This window comes from Onychostoma macrolepis, chromosome 13 (genome assembly GCF_012432095.1).
Source record: "Onychostoma macrolepis isolate SWU-2019 chromosome 13, ASM1243209v1, whole genome shotgun sequence".
Taxonomy (NCBI): Eukaryota; Metazoa; Chordata; class Actinopteri; order Cypriniformes; family Cyprinidae; genus Onychostoma; species Onychostoma macrolepis.
The window spans coordinates 13035980-13055433 of NC_081167.1; the positions used below are offsets into that span (position 1 = coordinate 13035980).

At 34.9% G+C, this 19454-nt stretch overlaps 1 protein-coding gene across 1 annotated transcript in view; it reads right to left on the reverse strand.

The window, feature by feature from the left end:
- The window catches only part of srbd1 (S1 RNA binding domain 1), a 113792-nt gene that overhangs the window by 86820 nt on the left and 7518 nt on the right, over positions 1 to 19454 (reverse strand). The window contains exons 10-15 of the mRNA XM_058795612.1: positions 17671 to 17774; positions 16099 to 16206; positions 15866 to 16023; positions 14536 to 14626; positions 13822 to 13929; positions 2992 to 3083 (exon numbers count right to left, since the gene is read on the reverse strand). Of these exons, the coding sequence (XP_058651595.1) occupies positions 2992 to 3083; positions 13822 to 13929; positions 14536 to 14626; positions 15866 to 16023; positions 16099 to 16206; positions 17671 to 17774 (661 nt within the window). The remainder of the gene's footprint in view (positions 1 to 2991; positions 3084 to 13821; positions 13930 to 14535; positions 14627 to 15865; positions 16024 to 16098; positions 16207 to 17670; positions 17775 to 19454) is intronic.

The window sequence follows — 19454 nt, forward strand, 5'->3', positions numbered from 1 at the left end:
CCTGCCGGTCAACGAGTCTTTCTCTGCCTTTTGTCTGGACTGTGTGCACTCTAGTGATGCGCGGATGGTGGTTGTATCTGCGGGTAATCCGCGGGTCGGGTGGGTCATGTTATAAAAAAATACATTCTAATTAATTGCGGGTGGATGAGAGAAATCATTAGTGATGCAAATATTCTCTAAAATATGAACGTGTCTTAAATTAATTTTTTCATCAGGCAGACAGACACACAGATTTCATTTTTGTGTGTTCGCCTGTTCGGGAAGTTGCAGTGACAGATACAGTGGCATTCCGGTGAAAATTCGGGTGACGTTTGAGCTCATCCGCGCAGCTCTAGTACACTCCCCTCCACACCATCTCTTGTCCTGTCACTCATTGTGTCAAATAAACCTGTTTACACTCCCTCTGCTTTTGAGTCCTCCCTCCAGAACCCTGACACAACTACTCAGCAGTCAATTTAAATGTGACCACATATGGTTAAATGTATGCAAAAAAAGACCTATCATATTCCAATTCATATACAAATATTACTTTCCAATTATTACGGTTGATTGTCATTGTTATTATTTACAATCTGTCAGCAAATGCTTTAAAAAGTGTAAAGTTTTCAATAAAGCAAAAACAGCTCAATTAAGGCTGAAATAATCTACAGAAAAACTGTGAACAAATGAAAAGATCATTTAACAGACCAAGCTACAGATGAATATGCCATCACATCTGTCAGAGAGAAAGAGAGAAACGGGCCCAATAATAGACACACTCGCTTATGAATCCCCTTTTCCTAGTAAATTGTCGAAGACAGGCAAAGACATGGGCCAACTAAGAGAGGTCTGGTCAAATAAGAACTCAATTAAAGACAAATAAAAACCCAATTCAGAAAAACTCGAATCTAACTTATCCCAGGAAATGTGACCAGCCAAACACAATATTATAAAATGAAATGAACATAAGCAGTTTGGCACACTTGTCCCATTAGCTTTATCTAGTCTTGTTGAAGGTCAGCAAATGAAAGTCAGATTTTCATCTTTGCTCGACCATATGTGCGAGAGTCAGAGTGAGAAAGAGAGCGACTCAGACAGAAAACACAGGACAGAATGTGAGACATTGCGTGGTTTTCTGCCCAAGCACAACCTCCACATTACAGAGAGTGGAGAGAAGTGCTTTTGTGTGCGCTGTACAAGGCCTGAGCTGAAACTCCATCCCTTTCCAAATATTATTACAGGCAGCAATTTCCCACAGAGTTCAATGTGGAGACGCAGCGAGTGAGGCTTGGCGATCACGCTCCAGAAAGCCACCTCAAAACCTCGTTCCACAGTCACCTACTTCAGCCAGCACATCCACCTTGATCTTTACACAGAGCTGACCACCTCTACAAAAAAATTGTCCTCAAAGCATGAGCACCTTTGTGGGTTAGAGCAGGAGTCATAATGAGCAAGTCATTTTTGCAGGACATATCATAATTTTAAAACAAAAAATATATATTATATATGTGTGTGTGTATATATGTGTGTGTGTGTGTGTGTATGTATATATATATATATATATATATATATATATATATATATATATATCCTCTCAAGTCTAAAAATACCATTGATTGAAACCAAGCTGCAAAAACATCTAATTCTGAAATCTTTAGAAACTAGTCAGAAAAACTAATTCATTAACATAAAAATCCAATAAAACAATAGACATTATTGAATTATTTATATGCTAGTAATGTAGCAGTGTTAATGCATGAAACACAAAACACTACACACATTTACACACATCCCACAAAGGACAGCCCAATTTCTTACGCCTTTCATAAAAGCGATAAATATAGCTCCCTAGTTTGCTCTTGCACTTGACCAGAGGAAAATTTATGATTAATCCCATACTGATTTACTGCTTTTATAGAGGAAGTCTGGTATAATTCTCAGATCCTGTTTTTGAGAACGTTTGAGAGATTTCCAAACTTTTCGCCTTGCTTTTTTATTTTTGGAAGAGTAGAGAGGGTGCTTGTGTGGTCTAAACACAGGCAAACCTTTTTACAGAAAGTTCTGTTTCACAGAAAGATATCTAATGGGTATGACAGATATAGAGAGAAGTGAATCGAAATGGTTTGATAGACTGTGAAAGACTATTTCCAAAGGTACTGTCACTGCTTCTGAAATCCATGTATTGACAACTGGAGATATGAATGTGGCCTAAAGGAAACAAGGAGTCTGTTTCAGACTAAGGAGACAGGGTTGACTGAAATGGCAAGTAAAGGTCTGGTTGAGTGGGAGCTGAGTTGGACTGACAGTTAAGGCCAGTGCGACTGGAGACTTGGATTCTTGGCACTGGAAAATATAAAAGCTTTGACATTCAAGGTTGTACGTTTGCAAAATCCTAAGCCATCTCATTGCAAAATCCGAAACCATCTTTACCATTACAGGGTCAATAACTATTGTCAAAATATTGTGGTTCTTTAACATTTAGATCTTATTTTTCTCTTTTTTAGATTTTGACAAATGCGTTTATTTCCTTGGATTATTACATTTGTTATTATAATATCTTTTTATAATATTAATATATTTTTTAGATATTTTTGTCCTCTTTAATTTTTTTTAACTTGTATAATATTTTATTTTTTAATAGTCTTTTCAATATTTTTTTCAATAATACTGTATTTTTATGTAATATTATTATTTTAATTTTTTTAAGACTGTTAGCACTGCCAGACTTGCCGATTAATGCCCAAAATTTTAAAATCTGCCGACAGCCTTATCAACAGTTGATAATGGGTAAGTACTAAAAAAATAAGTGTACGTTTTTTTTTAATAAGTGTCTTTGATTTCAGACTTTATGGTTGTCTCATTCATAACCATTAAATTGCATTATGCACATATTTGGTGTCCTCTCAATTTAGGCATTACATTAAAAAAAACAAAACAAAAACAAACAAACAAAAAAACATTATGGTCGATCACTAGTTCTGAAAGCATAAAAAGAAGGAATATGTAAATCACCTGCACTCCTTAAGTTGGGATCCATGTCAGGCATCTCTTTAACAGCCTCTGGACTCACACTGTAGATGGACGCTCCTGCTTCATCTGTTATACTGAAACAACAGAGACACACTGAAGCACATTTCCAAGGAAATCAGAGCGGTAACCTCATGAAGACCCCAGTGAACTTATGAAGCTCCCTCAGTACGTCTACGAGGCGACAGACCAAAGAGTCCATTTAAATACATTTTCATAAAAAGCTTGTAGTTGAGACTGCAGACACCGAAGTTTAGAGTAAACATCAATGCATGGAAGTCAAATTCATAAGAGATTTGCTTTCAATGGAAAATTGAATAAGAATAAATAAGAACAGCCATTTCTGTTCTATATTATATAAGATTTTTTCTTAAACTAATGACAAAAAAGAGAGATAGCCTATGTGATGTCTGGCACACACTGTATATTCTGTTACAAGTGCCATCCAAACGTGTACAATATGTACACATATTCTGAGGAATTTTTTAGTACCGCAAAAAAACATATGAATCTATTAGCTATATAAAATCTACTGACCAAATATTTTACATTTTTATAATCTTTTCTTTCTTTTTTTTCTCAGATTTAGCAAAGCACTGACATCTTTTCAAGTACTGTGCACCTAGTTGTGACTAGATAAGTGATTCTTAACTAGATGTCAACTAGATTCAATCTCTCTCTCAACACAGTTTCACAAGCGTGTATTGTGCTGCTTGCCACTTAAAGTGAATTATAGTATACTGATTGCAAAGTCAGTCCCACTGGAGGAGGAGTTGGAGTTGGGGTGTCGCCCACATAGACTCAAAGGTGTTAGAGTGCTTTCAGTTATATTTACAGTGGTAAGGTTATCTCTACCTGAACAAGCCCAGATCTGTTTAGCCATTAAACTACAAACACATTACTAAGATTAATACAAAAAAAACAAAACAAACATTTACAAACTAAGTTTATTATTATTATTATTATTATTACTACATTACATAAAACTTTTTTTTGTGTAATACAATGTTCTGGTAATCTAATAGGCCAAGGAATAACTGAAATCATGGGTCAATACTGCCATCTAGAGGACATAATGGCAAACGTGCTTGTCGCTATAGCATTTTTGACAAACTCAAAATAGATTTTAAAGGCTCCTGCTGGAAAACTGACTAGTGCATGCAACTTTTTAATAAAAATAATAATAATGCATTAATTTAAGAGAAATTATATTAATATTACCATATCATTATGAAATTTAACAAACAATATAAATGTTATTTAAATGATAAAAACCATGTATGAGTTCTTTCCTTCTCAACTGTCTGGTTGTTAATTAAACTGACCTCTCTCTGAAAACATAAGCAGGGATAAATGTCGTCTGCACATGATTATCACCACTGTTACAGAATGACCCTACAAATTAGGGCAGATCACCACTGCAGCCTCCATTACATTTGCTGCCTCTTTATTGGTGCCTAAGGGCTCCTTGGGTAACTTTGCCAATTAGTGTCATCATGCTCATGACAGGATGCAGAGGCTTTGTGACACGGACCTCCAGTTTGACTGGTGGCCTCATTTTCCCAGACCCTTCCCCCTCCTCCCTCTCCCTCCCATAGCTGACACATAGCCATGACGACGGTACTAACAAGCCCTGGCATATGACCTTGGGGTCAAGATGGAGCAGGATATTAGTAGGATTATTAACAAATTAAGGAAGAAACACATGCCAACCTTTATAAACATTCAAATAAAACGTAATTATATAAATATAAAACTAGATAAATATTAAATTACACAATATTTACGATGAATAAACCACATAGCCTAAATAAACCAATTGTCATTTATTAAATTAAAGGATGAAAAGCTATCTAAATGTTTCTTTCAGACCAGTAATCATGAACAAAGAGACAATGCCTTGCCAAGAGGTGCAAACATTCACTAGAAAGTATAACTAGAAACTATTCAAATATATGATAATTAAAATAATTATAATTATATGATGTTTGTAATATAATAGTTTCTAATATATTATTATCATCAGCAGCAGCATTATTATATAGTGGCGTTTCATTTGTCTCGACTAGGGATGTACACAAGTAATTGTAGTTTCTCAATTCTTTCCACCAGCAAAAAGACCAAATAGGAGAGCAGGTATTGGACACTGAAAAACAGTGGAACCTATCATGTTTAAATAAATCAAAAAGGCTGCGAGGGTTAATGGGTACAAGCTCTGAACCATTCTGACACAGATACACATGGCATTCACCAACCACTTCTCTTCATTAAGAGCACGGTTGAACTTGCAAAAGGGCAGGCAGCAGAAGGCCCAGCTCGAGTGGACACCAAGACATAAGAACAAAGACAAAACCTGCCTGCAAGTGCTGAAGATGACTTGATGACCCTTGAGGTCTGACAGTCACTCACTCAGTTACTCACACCCAAATACACTCACACTTTGGGGACTATCATGTCTCTATGAGAGTCTCTGGGCAAAGTCACAGCCGGGGCCCCTCTAACTGTAAGTAACAGTGGTATTCTCAGTATTTGTCATCATCCTCCAGGCTGGTCCATCTCTCCCTTCCGATGTCCATGACCACCGGGTGACACCAAGAGATGGATACATACTTTGATACTTGCCCCCTAAACACATGTTTTAATTAAACGCATTCATCAGATCTGTCTGCAGGGTGAAGAGATATCGTCACAGCAGTGGATTGAAGTCCACTGTTCTTGATAATACTGGTTAAATTTGGACAAAATAAAAATCTATCAAAGTCAGGGAAATTCAACATTGCACACAATGAAAGTGTTTTTCTGTACATTATTAGGTGAATTAGCACTACAGTTCATGTGATTTTTTTGACAACTGGACAGAGTAAATTGTTTTTCTGTGTTTTATAATTTAAAAAAAAAATTACAAAAATACAATTTACTCTGTCAAGTTGTAAAAAAAAAAAAAAATTACATACCACTTAAGAATTTTCAATTCAACTTTTCTCATACAATTAGCTTTTTAGGACAAAAATGTGGAACTCTTTGTTTACTTCTTTTTTTTTTTTTAATAGAATAACACAAATTCTCTATGAATAAATGTATTATTATGCATTTATCCTACGCAAGATACATGTTACTAATCAAAAAAAAATTCTAGGTTCAGAAAGATTTAAAAAAAAAAAAAAAAAAAAGGAGTGAAATCTCTTATGCTCATAAAGGCTGCATTTACTAGAACACTAAAGTACAATAAAATGGTAATATTGTGGAATATTATTACAATTTAACATAACTTCCATTTTAAACATTGTGCTGCTTAATATTTTTGTGGAAACTGATATGTTCTTAATGATTATTTGATGAGTAGAAAGTGCAAAAGAACAGTATTTATTTGAAATAGAAATTTTTCGTAATGTTACAAATGTTTTACTGTTATTTTTGATCAATTTAATGCATCATTGTGGAACAAAAGTATTCATTTTTAAAAATTGGCCCCAAACTTAGGGTAGGGTAACTTAGGGTAGATGTGAAAAAAACACTATCTATATAAATAAATAAGTTCTACTTATTTAAACGGTCACTAAAGGACATACAGAATAATAGCAAAATACTGTACAGTTTTAAACTAACAATTTAATTTAAGTACATCACCACATATCATAATCTAATGTGCAAAATTTACTAAAGCCTGTCTTTTTCTTTCATGTTAGCAGAAACAAAAAAATTCTTATTTAAGAAATTTATTATTTAGACATTCTTATTATTTATTATTTAGACATTCTTATTTTAAAAAAAAATAAGTAAATAAAAAACAATATATAAAATATAAAACTATGTTGGCCAATTACTCAGAACCAGCTGACCGAAGGGATTCCCAAAACAGAAAAAAAAAAAACAATCATCAGATATCAGGCCAATGCCAAGTCTAAACACTATGACATTTTTTTGCCTAGAAAAGGGCCAAAATGGCAGGTGTCAAAGGCCGTCAGTCTCAGGCTCTGTGCCTGAGGAAGTGTGTGGAGGCGCAGTTAACAGCACATTCAAGCTGCTGCCACCACCAGACAACTCTGAAAAGAGCAAAACCTCACAGCCACTCACGTCAAACTGGTGGCAGATGTTCGTCACCCCCTCAACTCCCCTTCCTGCCTTAAACACCCAAAGAACTGCAGCAGAAAGTGTCAGCAGGCCAGGTTACAGGATGTTTTCCTGTGTAGCGTGCAGGAAAACATGCAGGTTTTGAATATATAGTGTCCAAGCCTTAAACTCAAGAACCTTAACCAAGAATATTGTGGAGATTTGATGGTTTACACTGTGGACTGGAACTAGCAATTCAAAACACGCAAGTGCAGCCCATTAAAAGGATATCCCAGAGGTTTCCATATCCTAATTTTCAAGACCAGTTTCATTGGAAGCCTGCTTCATATATGCAGATGTGGAATTGAGGTTTTCATGTTTTGATGTTGCTTGCATTTTCTTTTTCTGTACTCCAAGGGCTATAAACTACGACCTAAAACAGCCAAACACAAGTAAATGAGGCATGAAATGTGCAGCATGTTAAAAACTTCACTGGTGGGGATTGCTTCCAGTTGTTCTGACATCACAAGAGACCATTAGATTAGAAATTGACAAATGGGGATTTGGCATCTGGGTTTAAGGCAATGAAAACTTTCAAGCGGCCCGCATGCTTGATCTCATGCTTGGCTGCCACAGATCAATCAGCACTAGCCGGATTGGGAGTGACACTGCAGTATTCATGTCCGTTCTTCTGGAAACTTTATGTTAAATGCAAGAAAGTATTCATAGTAAGCTAGCATGTCTGATATACTCATACCATAGATGCCAAAATCTCTTATTATAAATAAGAAAAGTGTTTTTATAACATATGTAATTTAATACAATTTATGATTGAATGTTCCATGTTATTATAAAAATAAATACTTTCATTCTGCAAGGATGTATTAAATTCATCAAAAGTGACAGTAAAGACATAACGTTACAAAGGATTTTTTTAAAATGCTGTTCTATTGAACGTTCTACTCAAAAAGGAAGCATTTCAGCAGCACTGTACTCAACATTGATAATAAATGTTTTTTGAGCACCAAACTATTTCTGAAAAATCATGTGGCACTGAGGACTGTTGACAATTCAGCTTATTTTAAAATAGAAGACAGTTATTTTAATTTGTAATAATATTTCACATTACGGTTTAATAAATGGAACCTTTGTGAGCAAAAATACAAATCTTACTCACAGTAGTGCATATACAACATCACACATCAGCTGTATTATATGTAACAAATTGCTATGTTGTTTAGCATTAAAAGGCCTAAATTTAGACCAAAAAAAAAACTATATTAATTGAATTGTTTATTGTGATAGCTATAAATCTGATTGAACTGATTGAACACTCCTATTGGGATTACCATGTCATACCATGGGAATTTACCTTAACACATGGCCTTATAGAATCGGTGAGTGTTTCCCCTAACCAATATAATTCTTTGAAAAAAAAAAAAGAATTGCAAAAACTATTGTATCTATTTGGAATAGATGTATTAGATCAAACAGAGATACTACTCATTTGAAATCCTGAATGCTTTACTCTTTGATGCAAAGACAAATCTAACAATAAATATAAGATGGCACACTGACATCAATAAAAGACACATCACTGTCAACCAAGCACAGACATTAACATAAATTTCAATATATTAACAGCAGTCAATCAAAATTAGTGGGCTCAAGACAGTTGCTCATGGAGCCACTGGTTCTGGCTGTCCTCTGTGATGCGGACATCTATCCCTCAGTGAGCCATTAGCCATGGGCCTGTGACTGGCAAATATTCCTCCTCGTTCCTCACTGTCCTAATCACCCTACCCAGAATCCTCCTCAAAGGACAAACTTCCCTGATGCAAAACTCTAGTCATCCAAGACCTTACAGCAAAAAGTGATTTCACTTTACCAGGAGCGCTTTGGCTGTAAAGGGCATGTATTAAATTATATATGAACATATATTAAATAAATATAGAAATATATAAATTATGTAATTATAAATAATAAATTAAAATAATATAAAAATTAAATAATATGTATAAATGTATAAAAGCTTACATAATACTAGTACTAATAATAAATCAATATTAGATAAGCAGTAATTATATTTATATTATTATTAATAGCTTACATTTACATATTCAATTAATTTATTTATATATTTATTATATATGCCCATATTTGTAATATAATACATGCCCTTTACAGCCAGCTTCCTATTGCTAAAGTGAAATAATTTAATAATAATAATAATAATAATAATAATAATAACAAAAACAAATATTAATACTATATAAGCTTATATTATTATTATTATTATTACTACATTGCATTTATTTACATATTTATTTCTTATATATGCCCATATTTGTAATACAATACATGCCCTTTACAGCCAACTTGCTCCTGGGAAAGTGAAAATAAATAAATAAATAAAGTAAAATAATGATAATAATAATAATAATAATAACGTATCTATTTATAATTTACAGAAAGTGATCATTTCTTTCCTGTTAAGACTGAAGCGGTCAAGCTTAACAACTGAAGAGTTTATTTGCAAAAACAGATATCTGTTTTTTTTTTTTTTTTTTTATGTTATCATGTTTGTATTGTGTTTGTATTGTGTTATTAAGCTAGTATTTTTTTAGTTATTTTTTACCAAATCAAAATAACCCAAATGCAGTTTGATTGAGATTAATTGGAATACACAATGAAAAAACTTGATTTGTGAAAATGGTTAAAAACAGAGTTATCTGTTTTTGCAAATAAACTCTTCAAATGATCCCAGCAACAGTGTACTAAAGGAAAAATAAAAAGGGCTAGAGTAGAGAGCTCCTGTAATTCTGTGTTCCCCTGCAAAGTGAGTCTAATGTCCAGAGACTGGCCGGCTGGTGGCAGAGAGCCAGCCTGAGGGGAGAAGGGTGGTCACTGCCGCTGTCTTCAACCTTAAGAACTGACAGAGCTGTCCAATCAGTCTGTAGCCATAGCTCAGTATCAGGATCACTGTCCTGACAGTCAGGAACACTACAGGCTCCCTCGTTAAGCAAGATACATGTCATTTTGTCCTTCAGGGGCGAGAGGCAAAGTCAGGGACAAACAGCAACAATGACTAGAGTCAGAGCAGCACCTTAAACATATCCCTTAGAAGGGAGACAATTTATAATACACAATGAACAAATCACACTCACTTAATGAAAGTGCAGCAGCTCTAAACTCAACATTTTATGAACAAATATCAATGGCACAGAATATGTACTGAACCCCTAAGCCTAATCTGTACAACATAACTATGACACATCCATGACCAAAGCGCCAATGGTTTCTTCCAGCAGCGTAAAAACACCATGCCAGCCAAGGTCAACTTTTATTGGGTCATCTTGGATTTGATTCATGTTAGTAGCCCTTGCATGTATTAGTCATGAGAAGTAAAAAAAAAATGCACTGTACACACACCAACACTGATAAAACACACATAGAGTCAGAGATTGTATTCCAGGAATCTCCCACCTCAAGTTCAAAGCTAATTATCTGTACCTTTACTCATAATTAAAATCAGTTTAAATTATTGTAATGGTCTAGAAGGATAAAAGTGCCTGACGGTAAAGAGCGCTGTGCCAGAGGAGGGCGCCACAGAGGGGTTCCAGAGGAGAGGTTCAAAGCATGGTGTAAATCTCACAGCTAATATATTGGAGCAGACTCAACTAGGGCACACAACTACAAAGTTCAAAGAGGGGTTAACTCATCATCACACACGTGAGCTGCTCAATGTACAGCACAGGTAATGTGCAAACAATCCCAACTGAGACCAACACCATATGTGACCCTGGACCACAAAACCAGTCTTAAGTGTCAATTTTTCAAAATTGAGATTTATATGTACACTGAAAGCTGAATGAATAAGCTTTCAATTGATGTATGGTTTGTTAGGATCGGACAATATTTGGCCGAGATACAACTATTTGAAAATCTGGAATCTGAGGGTGCAAAAAAATCTAAATATTGAGAAAATCGCCTTTAAAGTTGTCCAAATGAATTCTAGTACTAATAAAAAAATGACATTTTAATATATTTACAGAAGTAAATTTACAAAATATCTTCATGGAATATGATCTTTACTTAATATACTAATGATTTTTGGCATAAAAGAAAAATCTATAATTTTGACCCATACAGTGTATTTTTGGCTATTGCTACAAATATACCCCAGCGACTTAAGACTGGTTTTGTGGTCCAGGGTCACATATATACTCGCTTTTAACAAATTTTAAATTATTTAAGTATGGAAAATGTGAAAGCATTAAATAACTAGCTAAAATATATGAGCAAAACAGATGTGGCCACTGAATGTGGATTCTGTGCATGCCTGCTAGTATTTTCTTTTTATTAATTATTATTAATAATATTATCACAAAAATACAATATTTTATATAAAATTTAAATATAATGAATATAATACATTTTATCCACCTTATTTAGCAACTAAAATAAGCTTTTTATCAAATTGCGCAAGACTTCCAATTCATTAGCTGCTATAGGTAAATAATTTGAAGCACAAACTGCAGTAAACCATAAAAGTGTGCGAGTCCTGCACATGACATGATGCAGACAAGGAATATATATGTGGCCACAAATTAAGAATTTGTTCCTGCAATTTAAGACGTTGTTTTCTTTTTCCTTTTATTCAATTCCCTTGTTTTAGGTAAATTGGTTCCATAAATTAAGAACTTATTTTTTAAATTGTTGAAACAAGTTCTTGATTTATGGTCACAATTTACCTAAAACAAGGGAACTGGAGCACAATGGAGCCCCACACAAAGTGAGTGTATTATAAAGAATTAAAATAACAAATACCAGTTAGCAATATCAAGCAGCATAACAGACTGCTTTTGTACAGCTAAAATAACTGAAAGGGAATGAGATTTAGAAGCCTTGCACATCCAAGTGCTCCCATTCTTATGTTAAAAATGAGATAGATACACTAATGTACTACTTACAGTAACTTCATTCTACACTCTTGCACACAAGTAAATTTCTGTGAAGACAACTTTTCCTATTTCTTTAAAAGAACATCCAAGGCCTCAGCCAAAAAAGGCTTTATTATAGAAAGAACCGAATGAAAATGTCAAGAGGTCAGTGTTTATCCCAGTATTCCTCAAGGAACAACCCCACCAACTCAACAGGCTAAAGTCCCTTCATTTAAAACGAATTGCACCAGGTCGCTGAGAGCCATGCGGCTCATCCCGCAGGCTCATTACCGCATACAGTCTGCCGGCACTGCCTGTCATTCCTCAGGAGCAGTCAGGCGAAAGAAAGGAAAGGAGACGGCTAGCGGGGACGTCGGGACAGAAGGAAGGGAGCAAGTGACGATAGATGGGGGCAACGGATGATATTTTATGTCTGAACAAGCTGAAAAGTGGGGAGACAGATAGCAGACGTGCAAATGAAGCTGCTGGTTTAATTGATTAGTGATGTACAAAGTGCACTGTGGAGATGAACTTTTAAAAGGTAATGATGCTTGGAAAAACAAACTCTCTGGTGTATTTACACATCTCCAAACACACATATACCCAAAATGTATCTACACTACTACTCAAAACTTTGGGATCAGTTGTTTGAGGGTCAGTAAAACGGTGAAAAACTGGCATAAGATCTAAATTCCTTGAATATCTGATTATTTAAAAAAAAAATTTTATATGTGGACATTTTTTTTAAAGAGAATAAGATAAAATATTAGAAATTAAAATAACAACAACAACAACAAAAAAGTATTATATGCCCCTTTTAACTAACTACTTTTAAAGTGTACTTGTGGATATTTGTTTGACCACACTTTGAGTTTGTAAAATGTGAAATAATGCTTTCATACAAATGTAACCACTTGATATTTCTTTGTGGCGTGAATGAGCATTTCACACAAGTAAAGTTAGCATATCCATTTCTCCACTTAAGGGAACATTTAAGTATGCAATTTTATAAGTGTAATTTATTTCAACTAGCACCCTGCTTCTACAAATACTTGGCTGTGACTACCACGACAGGAAACAAAGTTCAAACTGTCTGGCACGCCCTGGCGTGGCAGTCGATGTTGCACTGCCAATGTGGAGATCTCAAATCTTCCACTTTCATTTTAGAATGGATGTTGAAATGGATCCACTTGTGGAGCGCCTTGGATGTCAATTTTGACACATCATGCTTTGCTGAGAACTACTGAGGCAGACCTGGCAACCCATCTGAGCTGCGCTGAGGGATGCGGAGAGCTGTAATGAAAACCGCCATCAGTGTACGCCATAAACGGCCACTTCAGAGCGGTTCTGGGCAGCTCTCCAGTCAGAACCAAAAGTCAACAAACACGAGTCTAGCTAGATGGAGAGAGAGACAATCCCAGATCTAGTCTTTATTTGGGTTGGATGAGAACACATCGGACTGGTTTGGTTTGAAGGACGGTGAGAAATATTTGTTTTTAATTAGAGACAGTCAAACAAGGTCCAGATACCATTTAAAACCCGCAAGAGTAACACATTCCAGACCAGCACCATTTCCTTTGCTCCTTTTCTGCGTACCTTGCTTGACAGTTGCTATTTTCACTCTTAGTGGAGTTTATTGATAAAACATTTTGAAATTTCAAGCTGCAATTGCACTAAGACTGTACAGGAGCCTGATGTGACCTCAAACAAATGCAGTTTTCATCTCTACACCAAAGCCAATAACTGCTGAGCAACTCTCAGAAGAACATCTGCTGTACTTCTCACTGCTCTGCTCTGGATTTAAAAAAGGGAAATGTCATACCAGTAGGACACATCGAGGGGCTTGAAGAAATGCTGTTTAATTAGGTCTGTAAAGAAGGCCTCAGTCTCCCTGCATGCTTTGCCATTTCCTATTACAATTGTTTGACAGCTGTGAGGGGAAAAAATTAAGAAGTTACTCAAATATATACACAATACAGGTCAAAAGTTTGGAATAATTCAGATGTTTAAGGAGCTTTTTAAAGAAAAAAAACAGTAAAAACAATGTAAATGTTAAATTACAATATAAAATAACAGTTTTCCACTTGAAATATATTTTAAAATGCAATTTATTCCTATGATGGCAAAGCGGAAATATCAGGAGCTGTTACTCCAGTCTTCAGTGCTTTTTCAGGATTCAGTATTTATTTGAAATAGAAATCTTTTGTAACATTATAAATGTCTTTACTGTTACTTTTGATCAATTTTGTTAAATAAAAGTATTATTTCCTTATTTTTTTTAAACGTTCTTACCCCAAACTTTTGAATGGCAGTGTATCCCCAAAATTATTAAGCAGCAAAAAACATTGATAGCTAAAACAGCTGAAATTTAGTTTTGCCATCACAAGAATAAATTACAATTTTAAATATGCTCAAAAAGAAAAGAGTTCTTTTGAATTGTAATAATATTTCACAATATTACTGTTTTTCTGTATTTTGATTAAATAAATGCAGTCTTAATAAGCATAAAAATCTGTTATCGTTATGGTTGTAATACCTAAGTTTGAACATAAGATGGCGCAGTTTTTCTGCTTCTTTGTGTTTAGCAGGACCATGGAGGTACACCACATCTGTGTGCAGAATCTGACCTGAGGAAAAAAAAAAGGAAGAAGATATGTCAGGACAGCAGAGGACGTATGCGACTAAATTTTATGTGGGCATCAACTTAACAATACATTATCATCATGAAGGTACAGCGGACCCCCATTTTTTTCCTCTCCGATTTTTCTGCACTCATCACCTTGTTCCCCTCTCCTCTCAGACAATACGGCTGCCGTTTTCTGTCAGCCTGAGAGAGGCAGTCTAATTGCAATAGACACCTCAAGAGCCCGGCAGGTCATGTGACTCCACACCCACAGACCTGTCACAGTCAAGCTGGGTCTGCATGTGGTGCTGCTGCGGGGCAGAGGGCAAAACATGGCAATGCCACCTGACACACACCCGCCAGGCCGATCAGTCGCCTGGACGCAGGGCACACACAGGGCACAGCGTGCCACTCCTCCCACCAAGAGGGCACAACGGGCATTCTCATCACACCTGCCAATCAGACACTCTCCTTCATCAAAAAAATATATAAAACTAAATATAATTACAATTAACAGGCAAAAGTTCATTAAGACTATATTAGTCTACTTCAATTCTACTTCAATTAGTCTACGTCAATTTTGGTCTATATTTGGTTGATTACAAAATTTTGAAAAAGCTCAAATTTACCATAACTATCCATTACTATAAGACACTTTCATTAATTGACAGCCAAAAGAAAAACTAGAAAAATACCAAATTATTAAATAGTTATACAGTATTATAATGAAAAGTACTGTTACAATATTACATTAAAACAAAAAAGCAACTTTTTTATTTTTTTATATATATTTTTAGTTTTATGTCTATAGTTTTAAGTTTTAGTTACTGAGATTTAAATAAATAATAAAAGAATAAATAAGCTTTCCATTAATGTATGGTTTTTTTAGGATAGGACATTTTTTGGTCACTATTTGAAAATCTGGAATCTGAGGGTGCAAAAAATCTAAATATTAAAAAAATCGCCTTCAAAGCTGTCCAAACGAAGTCCAAATTAAGTTTTGATATATTTACAGTAGGAAATTTACAAAATATCTTCATGAAACATGATCTTTACTTAATATCCTAATGATCGATAATTTTGAACCATACAATGTATTGTTGGCTATTGCTAAATATACCCGTGCTACTTATGACTGGTTTTGTGGTCCAGAGTCACATTTAGATATAGTTTTAGATGTGGATATAGACATATATTTAGCATTTATTCAAAGTTCATTCCACATTTATTCTGGTTCTCTTACTGGTGGGGGACAGGATAGCTATTTTGCAGCCGTGGTGAAACCCTGGGTCCACTCCCATGATGACTCTCCCACGCACCGGACACATCAGAAGGCGCTGACGCAGATTCCGAACAAACATGGCGATGGACTCCTTTTCTGCACTAGCAGTCAACCTAGTCCTGGGACAGGAAGAAAAAGAATGTTATAGAAAGAAGATATGGAAAAAGAAGCTTAACTATCCGGCAAGAACAAACCTGTTGCCTCGACTGAGAAAAGGCAGAATAAATCTCCTGTAGGAATCTTCAACAGCATTCTTCAGAATCGTCATCAATTCTGGCCGTGCGAATCCCTGTGGCCTCCACCTGTAAGTCATACAGCAGAAGGAGTCCATCAGTTTGCACACCCATACACTGTGTTCCAAATTATTATGCAAGTGAGACATCAGCAGAATTTCAGTGAAACAAAAATACAGATTGTAGTTTTTCAAAGAAAGTGTGTTTGTTCTATTTCTCATATCTATATATTTAGATAACTGCTTTACCTGTACCTTTACATTGTAGAGCCTGCCACAAAAGCCACTAATACGTGTGTTCGAAATCTGAGATTGTGATTATATAATAACTACATGGAAATAATTAGCATTAAGTTGAAATGTTTAATTAATGAAGGGGACAACTAATTATCTTTTTGAAAACAAGGTGCTTTTCATTTTTATTTCATTTAATGAAAACTTAATTCTGGCACAATAACTCAGAATTTCAAAGTTTGTAATAATTGATAATGGATCATGGATTTTTTTTATGTTTTTAAAGTTGCATAAGGACATGCTCACTAAGGCTGCATTTATTTAGTTAAAAAAGTGAAAATGGTCATTTGTGCAATATTACAACTGTAACTGTAATTTATTTCTGTGATTGCAAAGCAGAATTTTCAGAAGCCATTACTTCAGTTTTCAGTGTCACGTGGTCTTTCAGATATCAGATTTATTATTCATTTATTTAAAAAATTATATTAAAAAAAAACTAAACAAAAAAAAACATGCAGCCTTGGTGAGCATTAGACCTATAGTGTACAAATGCAGAATAAATAAATAATTAAAACATTAAAATACTAAATAAGTCAAATTAATTTCCTATCAAATTAAATTAATTATAATATATTGCATTACAATTAGAATGCAAAGTATATTTGGGACCAATTCCCACTATTAACTAGTTGCTTATTAGCATGCATATTATTAACATATTGGCTGTTTATTGGTACTTATAAAGCACATATTCTGCATGACCATATTATACATACTTAATCCTACCCAATACCCAAATTTAACTACTTTACTAACTATTAATATGCAGCAAAATAGGAGTTTATTGAGGCAAAAGTTTATAGTTAATGTTTTGTTAATGGTGAGAATTGGACCTTAAAGTGTGACTGTATATTTTTATAATGTGCATGTAGTATGTTTATCTTTATTATATTTAATGTAACTTGCAAATAGAGCTTTAAGTAATTTGGGGTTGACTATACAATATGATCAATTATATATGGAGATAACTGGTTTAATATTCACTAAATACAATTTAAATGTTTATTATTTAAAAATGTAATTATTTTTTACACATTATTTATCAAAAACATAACTTTTTAAAGAAATGGTGTCTGAGACATTGTGGAAAGAGCTACATCAATATCAGAACCTGTGGCTGTAAAAGTCACTTGCCAACCCATTGCCCATTAAACCGGCAACAGCACTGGACAAGACCACGAGGGAGAGAGGAAGAAGATGAGGTGTGGTGCGTGTGTGGGCATTGTGGGTGTGTGCTGACCTGACGTTGATGCACCACCTACAGAAGTCATTCTTCACCCTGTCGGGGATGTTGACCTTCACTGTCAGAATCTTCAGATTCTCCCCACGGTTAATGGCTAACGTCTGAAACAAGAGAGTAACCTGTAGAGACAGCCGACACAAGGCGAGGCACGGTAGCGCACCGTCGGTACCACCCCCTCCCGTCCTCTCCTAAAACTAGTCAGTGCGCACCAAGACGCACTCGTGTCGCACCGAAAAGCTCCGCGCCTCTCTCACTTTTCCCTTACTGGCCCTCTAAGGGAAAGTGACATGCTGTGAAGCAAATAGTTTTAAGTATCTGACCTTTTCTGAGGAAAATCTTTTGAAAGGAAACAAGAGGGAAAAGATGACCCATCAATCTGGACTCCAAGCGGAAGAACCGAGCTGACAAATGCCACCAACCCCCTACACAAAACACACACGCCACCACAGAGCAGGCAACCGCCCCCTCTGCACCACTCAACAGCTAATGGCCTGATCAAGACGTGAATTAATGCAGCCAGAAATATGATGAAAATTATATTTCCATATTTTGGCATTTCAACACCCTAAGGCAGCTGTTTACTTGGGTTTTCTCATGCGATGTTTATCGCCTTTGAAGTTTTGCATGAGATGAGGGAAATGTCAAAACAAATATCAAACTTTTCTCCGTTCTCCGTGTCATTTCTAACTTGGCCTTGTGTAGTTAATGTATATCTATTAATGCACATATTAGACTGGTCTGAATCATGCCATGAGTTAAATTACCATTGAGAAGAAACATAAACATATTCTAAAAATACATGCGAGCATAGCTTTGTAGATTAATGGAGGACAAATTTCTACCAATAAACAGGTGTCAAAAACAGGCCGCAAAGATCTAAAAAAAATTCACACAGCCAGTATGACAATGGTTGTCACAAACAAAAGGCTGATAAATTGAAAAAAAAAGAAAGAAAGAGAGAATGTGGATAAAAAGAAATATTAAATTTAACACTCAAAAATGAGAAAATCAGCAATTTTTCATAGATTTGGGTTTAGTGTCATATTTCAGACTCAACAGTCCAGGACATGACATTTTAAAAACAGAGGAGGGGGAAAAGTTTAGTCTAAATATTCAACATATCATGTTCCTCAATAACAATGAAATCATAATTGGAAAAATATGAGGAATGTAAGCGACAGAAATGAATATTATTTTAAAGACTGAGCTATTCTGATTCAATATTTTTTCTCCAAATAAAGTCAACGGCATTGCCATTGAACAGAGCAATAGAGGATGGCCTCTACAAAAACAGAAAGAATGGATGAACTTTTCACTTCCTATTTTTGCATGTACAGAAAAACAAACATACACAACATGGGGCTCAGAATACACCAACGATCATTCTCCATACAAAATAAATACTATCTCTTTCTTTAGCAAGGGCAGCTTTGCTTTACAAAACCATTTGATGTTTAGCACTTATTATACTGTAGTCAATCTGTTATAAGCTCAAACAAACAAGACCACATTTTATTTGTTACTAATTGCCAATTTGTAGAATTTTCAGCTGCACTTTTTCAATGAGCGTACCAATTCAATTTGTATTTTAATTAACTTTTAAAAAACAAAAGCTTTGGTGCATTTTGACTATAGAAATGTATGTTTACAGCATGGACACGACGGACACTCATTTTCATTAATATAAATAAAATAAATAAATAAAACATTAATATAAATTTTTTATGTTTTACAAAATGCCATATATCAGCCAGAAACAGCTCCTGAAAGCTTAAAAAAAG